The sequence below is a fragment of the Thamnophis elegans genome, chromosome 8 (genome assembly GCF_009769535.1).
Source record: "Thamnophis elegans isolate rThaEle1 chromosome 8, rThaEle1.pri, whole genome shotgun sequence".
NCBI lineage: Eukaryota > Metazoa > Chordata > Lepidosauria > Squamata > Colubridae > Thamnophis > Thamnophis elegans.
The window spans coordinates 3,720,579-3,729,087 of record NC_045548.1 but is presented as its reverse complement, the minus strand read 5'-3'; the positions used below and the strand labels follow the sequence as shown (position 1 = coordinate 3,729,087).

The 8,509-nt window shown below is 50.8% G+C and overlaps 1 protein-coding gene across 1 annotated transcript; it reads left to right on the top strand.

The window, feature by feature from the left end:
* Positions 1-7,513: 7,513 nt before the first annotated feature.
* Positions 7,514-8,509, top strand: FOXC1 (forkhead box C1; the record flags this gene model as incomplete). Its single annotated transcript, XM_032222848.1, has 1 exon — positions 7,514-8,509. A coding segment is annotated over exon 1 (921 nt), but the record flags the coding sequence as incomplete, so codon positions are not given.

Here is an 8,509-nt window from a genome sequence, read left to right as displayed (position 1 = left end):
GAAAGCTAAGAACCGCAAATTGTGGACGTCCCTTTACTTAAATGCCTTCCAGAGGTGTTGGGCAATCACTCCCATCCAGGCGGCTAGCTGAGGATGATGGAAGTTGTAGTTGTGTCATATCAAGCTGGCCTTTAGGTTGGAGGAAGCTTAACGAATCTCAGCGTTTATTTACTTCACGTTTCCTCCCTCCCTCCCTCCTTCCCTTGGCCTTCGAAAAGCCGAGGCAGACAGGAAGGAAGCAGAGACCAAGGAAGGGGGGAAAAAGGAAACACGAACCAGAGGCCTGAAAAGAGAAAGCTTTCTGGTGCAAACTGGTTTTCTTTGGATCCCCTTCGCATTTTGGCAAGGGAGGGAGATGACTCGGGACGGCGGAGGGGGGGTTGTTAATGGGATTTTGTCCTTCGAATGAAATGCGCTCGTTTTTAAAAGGCGCAGGATCTAGAAAAGGACCTTCCCTTGGGAGCACCTGCTCAAAGACGCCTGGGGCTTCCCATGCTCCAGATCCGCAGTGTTCGGGTTGCGAGCTAGCCAGGCGGATCCCCCCCCCCAGGCAAGATCTCCTCTGGAAAGCGATCGTGCCTCGCCAGCCCCATTAGTCCTCTGTCAGGCTTCTGAGGTTTAGTTCTTCGCAGCCCATTGCTTAAAAGGACGGCGTCCCGCTCCACCGGAGAGACTACAATCCTAATCACTTTCCTCACCACTCCTCCTTTCGTCCCTTCTCTTTATCTCTCTTGAGCACACAGGAAAAGATTTGTCCTAAAGGTAAAAAGAACAGAAAGGACCAGAGTTGGAACTGCGCAGTCGGCGGAGGAGGCGCCGCGCAAAAAAAAATATGGATTTTCTAACGTAGCACTTACGCTTTCTCAGAAGTAGATTCCGCTGAAATTAGTGTGGGGAAAAGCTCTCTTCGCGCCGGATCTTCGTTAATTCGCTCCGAAAACAGAAAACACCGATTTTGAAAAGCTTTGCCTACAAGGTCGTTGAATATTCATTGCGGATAGTTTTGTAAGTCAAGCCCCCCCCCCCTCACTCATTCATTCGGTTTAAGTTGTCCCACGTCTTCAGAATAAACAGATGAACCAACAAAAAACTTATGCACAAGGAAAGCTGGAATGGCTGGTGGGAGAATGTTCAGCAGCCATCCGCTCCTTCTCCCTCCTCCAAACTGATCTGGGGATATTTTGGGGGGGGGGGAATGTTCTGACTGGCAAAAGTAAAATCTTAGGTCTCGATTAATTTGCTTCCCTTCCTTAATTCCTGCAATCCCCAGCATTTCAATCCGCTTCACTGGATCGATTTTATTTATGGCTTCAACGTGGTTGAATCGGTAGCCAGATCTGCAATTCCGTTCATGGAATTGAACTGGGAACAAGTCTTCTTTGTGGTCAAAAGGCGATTTGCTTTTTAGGATCGGCCGTGATCTTGCTCCCGAGCCAAAGGAGCATGTAAGGAGTACAAATCCCGAGCCGGCCATCCTTAAATTCAGATATTTGGAATGAAGATGCGCTTCCCACTCATTCCGAGTCGAAAGACGTTCGGTTTAAGGACCTATTCAAATCGAATGGCCTTTCTTAGGAACAAATAGATCAGGGAGAGGGATCTCTAGAACCGTAATCTCAAAAACAGGAGACAGAATTGCGCTAGGAACCCAGCTTCACTGGAGGGGAGAAAGACGAAAAGCATTCTTTCATCTTCAGATCCCAGCATCGCCTATACTGGTGGAATACAGATTTGACAACCGTCCCCAACCAGGTGCCCTCGAAATGTGTTGGAGAACTCGATCCTGCTTAGACAAGAATCTTATTAATTATGCCGATGAATTTTTTTTTTAAAAAATGTAGTCCAATACATCTGGAAAGCACCAGTTGGGGAAAAACAAGGCATTCAGTCCCTGAATATGAAACTCAAAGTGATCTCTTTTTCCCGAGGGGCCGTCATTATCACACCAGAGATTGTGATCACCCAAGTCACAAGTGGTTCCTTCCATAATCGCCACAGGTTGCCCAGAAACAAGCTAAATTGGAGTTCCGTTTGTCCCCAAAGACCCATTAAACTGCATGGACAATAATATACTTTGAAACTCTGGGTTCATTTACTGAAGGGTGAATTCTAATTAGATCAGCGGAAAACGTGCTCCTGTTCCAGTTTTAAAAAAAAGTGTGAATTCAGGCCTTGCTTTTGAACAACTTTAGCTTGAAACAAGGGAGCTGAGATGCCCCAATATTTGACAGCCACAATTCCGAGTCCAAGTTTTAACTGTCCGATAATCTGCCCAATTCTAGATAGACAATTCAGAAGTAAATTTTGGATTCTGGATTGAAAGGGACAATGCCATTTTGAGGGTCTAGCGCAGTGTTTGTCAACCTTGGCAACTTGAAGATGTCCGGACTTCAACTCCCAGAATTCCCCAGTGCTTCTCAACCTTGGCAACTTGAAGATGTCCGGACTTCAACTCTCAGAATTCTGGGAGTTGAAGTCCGGACATCTTCAAGTTGCCAAGGTTGAGAAACACTGGTCTAGCGTTATAACTTCTCTGGAGAACAATATCCACCGATCTTGGCAGGACTTATCTGCCAACTAAATTGGGAGAGGATAGCTGTCACCTTTGCCATCTTGGTGATCTTGGGCCAGTCACTATCTCTCTCTCTCTCTCTCAGCCCCTCAAAGGGTTGTTGTGGGGAAAATAGGAGGAGGGAAGTCAGTCACTGCCTTGTGTTATTTATAGAAATAATAAAGGTAGGATATAAATAAATAAAATAAATAATTATTGACAAAGTGGAGAGGGAGAGAAGGGAGAATGCAATAAATTATACTTTCCAAAAATAAATAATAGCAATACTAAATAAATCTTCACTGGCAAATAAACCTCAGACTGAATGAATGTATCTGTGTTGTTTTAACTTGTCTTATTATTTTTATTTTATTTTATTTCTTTCCCCTTCTGTAAGCCGCCCGGAGTCCTTCGGGATTGGGCGGCCTATAATAAAAATCAAACTTACAAACCTCCTGGTCAAGCTAGGAGTTTGCAGGAACGGGTCCCTTCAGCTGTCCACGCCAATATCCCCCTCCCTTGTTAATACCCGCAATTGGTTCTCAAGACCAATAGTGGTGGTGGTGGTGGTGGGGAGAGAATACCGGTCAAAGATGTTGGGCTTGGAATCAAAGTTGGCTTTCGAAATGGAGGACCTGCGGCTGGAGCAACAGAGGAACTGCCAGCCCATTGCTTCAGCTGTCAAAAGAGGGGAAAGTATTCAAGGATATAGGATGCCCAGCTTCCAAGGAGGCTCCGGGAAAGAGATGTGATGGGCGACAGAATTCGCTGTTTGTGTAAAGGGATAAATTAACACCTCGGGATGAAGTGAGCCGCTGATATCCACTCTCATGCGTGCCCCCTCCCAATCCCCCCTTCCAGGATTTGACATGTTTTAAAATAGTTCTATTAATGATTAATCAAGTCACAATTAGGCTTGATTATCAAGGCACAGAAAAGATGGCTAGGGGAAGATGGGGAAAGGGGAAGAAAAAAACGCGATTTGTTATTACATCCAGCTTGAGGTGTGATGCTGTAAGAACCACCAACCTTCGCTAAAAGGCCAGGAAAGTAGCGCTTGGCCTGGGGCTGTGATTGGAGAGACAAAAGGGGACGCCAAAAGGGGACGCTTCGAAGTGTCTCCTTGGGCAACTTTTGTCACCCTTTCAGAAAGACCTTGTGCAAAACACGCCCCCCCCCCTCCAAGCACAGAGCACCTTCTGGACAATCCAGATCTGAGAAGATCAATAGAAGGACATCTGGAAGAAACCTTAGGGTTCTCCACGTTGGCCAGGCTGTGTCCTCAAATGGATCTTTAAGTCCACCCGCATTAATCTTCCTTTCTACAGGGCTTCCTCAAGTCTATCAAAGGCGTTTCTCGGGATTCTTCTGAAAGGGGCAGTTGGGAAAAAAAACTACATAACAAACTGATTAATGTCTCAGTGTAATTCTAAACACAGTTGAGGGGAGGGGAGGAGGACAGTAGGGAAGTCAGGATGGAGAGGAGAAGGAGGAACAGGAAAGGTAGAAGAAGGGGGGAAGGATAAAGGAGGAAGGAAAGAAGAGAAGGGAAAGAAGGTGGGAAGAAAGAAGGAGAGAAGAAAGAGAAGAAACTGGGGGAGGAAGGAGGGAGGGAAGAGGAGAGGGTAGTAAGAGGGAAAGAGGGAGGGAAAGAAAGAGAGAAGGAGAGTTGAAAGGAAGGAAGGAAGGAGGGAGGAAAGGAGGGAGATTAAGAGAAAAGAAAGGAGGAGGGAAAGAGGAAGGGAAGGAGGGAAGGTATGTGAGAAGGAGGGGGATCGAGGGAGGGAAAGGAGGGGGAAGGAAAGGAGGAAAGGAGAAAAGAAAGGAGGGAAGGCAGGGAGAAGGAAGTAAGGGGGGAGGGAAGAAAAGGGTATGGAAGAAGAATGAGGGAAGAGAAGAGGGAGGGAAGGAATAAGATACCTAACCTTTGATGTTTATAATGATTTGATAGTATGGGAATATCTCGAAATGTAGTTGTATTGTTTTTTTACAAGTTATGGATGTTGTATTTTCGTTTTACCAATAAAATCTTATTTAAAAATTAAAAAAAAATTCTAAACAATCCCCCCCCCCAACCTTGTAACTTTCTTTGCTAGGCTGCTCTAGAGCGATATATTTCAAGCGTGAGGGTGATATTTTCCTTGACGCATCGTTTAAACCGTTCTGGAATCGAGTCCTTTCGGAGCCAGGCAATCAATCCCAATTGGGAGTCTACCAGATTTCTCCATCTCCCTTCAACCCCCAAATCAGCAGCCATCTTCTTGTGTTCTCCTCACAGGAGACCGGCTAGAGGGTTCTTGTGAAAAGCATCGGCCAACTCAGGGTTTATTTAATTAGTAGTCAATGTGTTCGGGCAGTGGGAATGACCCCACACCCGTTAAATTCTCCTCCTCCCCTCCACGTTGACACAGAGGCTTAATACCTTATCACTTATAAAATAGCAATAGCAGTTAGACTTATATACCGCTTCATAGGGCTTTCAGCCCTCTCTAAGCGGTTTACAGAGTTGGCATATTGCCCCCACATCCGGCTCCTCATTTTACCCACCTCGGAAGGATGGAAGGCTGAGTCAACCCTGAGCCGGTGAGATTTGAACCGCCGAGCTGCAGAACTAGCAGTCAGCTGAACTAAGAAGGCAGGGTGGGTGTACGCACAGATCCTCCTAAATCCTGCCACCTTGCCTCTCTAAATACTTGTCAAAAGCTAGTCGTGTGTTAAGAGAAAGAAAGGAATCTTTCCCTGGAAGTTTGGTCAAACAGCTGGCTGGAGCGAGGAAAGGGGGAGGTTATGGGGAGCTGGGAACACGGCGTAGGGGGTCTTCTCTCCTTCTCACCTTGATCCAGCCTTCTGAGACAACTGGAGGGCCTTTTGCCCCTGAGACGATCCAAGAAAAACTCTGGACGGCTAGAGAAGAAGGAAGCGCGCATATAGGCGGTCGCCAGGGCCCGATGGAGGAGATCGGAGAGTCAGAGAGAACCGTTCGCACAGCTCAAGGCCTCGCCAAGGAAGGCATGCGCTTGAGAGGAAGGTGTGGGGACAACCGGGTGGCTTTAAGTCGCTGCCATTCAGGCAAGGAGAAGAGCAGAGCCGGCCAGCTTAAAAGGGAGGGGGATCAGAGTACCGGAGGAATGCCAGCCATGCCAGGCGAGTAAGAGTCTTCTGATTTGCACAAACCCCAATGAGGGAAGAACTCGCCTCCAGATTGCCGATACAGACACATCCACATTTGCAAACAAAACCATTTTAGACGTCGCTGGAGACAATTCGAGGCGCTGCCTTCTCAAAAGCCCTGCGTTTCTTTTGCAAGATTCATTAGAAAAAAACCGCCAGCTTGTTGTCTGGACACTCGCGGAGAGTTTAGGCTCCCGTTTGTTAGCTTCCCCTTGAAGTTGCCATTTCTATTGCTATTTAAAATGTCCAAACGATGGATCAGAAACCCCCCACACACCCACCCCACCCATTTTGCCAAACCTTTTCTTGCAATGGGGGAGAGGAAAAAAATAAAAGTAGATGCATTCTGATGAAAAGCTCTGAAAACCTGCTACAGGATCGTTTTGCAACCGGGTCAATTCGAGATTATTAAACACTCTCAAAACGGGTTTTTTTTTGCGATTTCTCTTAACTTTCAATACACAGAGCTGCATATTTTCTTTTTTCCTGTATCATCTGCTACCAACCAATGAAATCTGCCCATCGAGCCTATCCGCAAGCTCGGTTAATCTTCTCCAAAGCCTTCCAAAAGACCTGGTGGCATTAACAAAAGATATGACTGTGGTTAAAGCGACGTTGGCCTCTGGTTGACTGACTGGGGCGTGTGCGTGTTTTCATTCCGGACGAGGAGATCCTGCCATCCGATCCACCTAACGTCCTGCGCGAGGAAGGAGGCTTAGAGAAGCCGTATATGGACGGGAGGGGGGGGTATAGATGAGGTGTGTGTGTGTGTGTGGCCGGTCTCAGCACTGTAATTCTCCGAGCGGCGGTGGCAGCAACTTCTGGAGGACTAGAAGCAAAGTTTCTCTCCGACGCCCATTGAGAACTCGCCTCCGCCTTTTCATTGGCTGCGCAGTCCGGTAGGGCGGAGCTTCATGGCCTGGAAAGAAAAGGGGGAGAGAGGGGGGGGAGGAAAACTCCAGCGAGTGCGTAAAAAAGTCTCTGCCTCTCCGGACGGATGCTCAAAAGTTCAGAAGTTTTTTCCCCGCCGCCTTCCCGAGGAGCTCGCGGCTGAGCGGAGGCGAGGGAAGCCGAGACGGAGACCGTGGAGAGCCCTCCAGGCGTTGGAGAGAAGGTGGATCTTTCGTCCCGAGCTGAAAGGAGGAGGAGGAGAAGAAGGAGGGGGGAGAGAAGGGGAGAAATATCCGGACCGCGGCCTCTCCCTCCACATTTTTTCCTCCCTCTCTCTCTCTCTTACTCGCTGTTTACTTCGCCTGGCTGGACGCAGCGTTGGTCAACCTGTTGGCGAGATCCGGGGAAGAAACGGAGCGAGCCCGTGAGTGCGCGCCTTTCTCTTTTTGCGCCCGATGGAAGTAACTAAGTTGTCTTCTCGGCGGCGGCCGCTTCCGTGGAGTGTCGGCGCCTCGGCTTAAGGAGAGAGAAGAAGAAGAAGGACCCAGGAGGAGGAGGGGGGAGGGAAGGAGACCGAGCCCCCCCTCTCACCCCTCCTCCCTTCTCTCGCTGGCTGTTTTATTTACTGATTACTTTTTCGCGAGCCTTTTCCTTTGCGCACACTTGAGCCGAGGAAGGAGAGAGAAACCGGATAGGATCCAGAAAAGGGGGGGTCGGTTCCTCGTCCCCCCTCCTCCTCTTTTTTTCCTCTTCTTCTTCTTTTTGGAAAAAAGGAAAATCCTGGTCGCCTCTCCTGGTTTATACTTTTTTGGCTCCGGATTTGCGGAGGGGTGGAGGGGGGAAAGCAGAGGAGGCGGCGGCGGCGGGGGAGGAGGAGGAGAAGAAGGCGGCGGAGGCGGCGGCGGAGGAGGAGGCGGCCCGTCTGCGGCTGCTGCGGCTGCTGCTTGGTCCGGCTGGGCTGCTGGAAGGGAGGCCATGCAGGCTCGCTATTCGGTGTCCAGCCCCAACTCGCTGGGAGTGGTCCCTTACCTCGGGGGCGAGCAGAGCTACTACCGGGCGGCTGCCGGAGGAGGCTACGCGGCCATGCCGGCCCCCATGAGCATGTACTCAACTCACCCGGCCGCTCATGAGCAGTACCCGGGCGGCGGCGGCGGAGGCGGCGGGGGCCCCGGAGGCATCGGCCGGCCCTACGGCCCGTACCCACCGCAGCCGCAGCCCAAGGACCTGGTCAAGCCGCCCTACAGCTACATCGCGCTGATCACCATGGCCATCCAGAACGCGCCCGAGAAGAAGATCACGCTCAACGGCATCTACCAGTTCATCATGGAGCGCTTCCCCTTCTACCGGGACAACAAGCAGGGCTGGCAGAACTCCATCCGGCACAACCTCTCGCTCAACGAGTGCTTCGTCAAGGTGCCCCGCGACGACAAGAAGCCGGGCAAGGGCAGCTACTGGACGCTCGACCCGGATTCCTACAACATGTTCGAGAACGGCTCTTTCCTCCGCCGCCGCCGCCGCTTCAAGAAGAAAGACGCCGTCAAGGACAAGGAGGAGAAGGAGCGGCTCCAGCTGAAGGAGCCGCCGAGGCACCAGCCGCCAGAGGGAGGCCAGCAACCGCAGCAGCAGCAGCAGCAGCAGCCGCCTCCCCCCGTCCGGCTCCAGGACATCAAGACGGAGAACGGCTCGGCGTCCCCCCCGCAAGCCTTGTCCCCGCTGGGAGGAGCGCCGGTGCCCAAGATCGAAAGCCCCGGGAGCTCCAGCACCAGCAGCCTCTCCAGCGGAGGAGGAGGAGGAGGAGGAGGAGGAGGGGGCAGCCCGCGCGGGGGGGGCCCGAGCGCTGGGCTTGGACCCCAGCGGAGCAGCCGAGCCCCAGCCGCAGAGCCAGCACCACCCCCA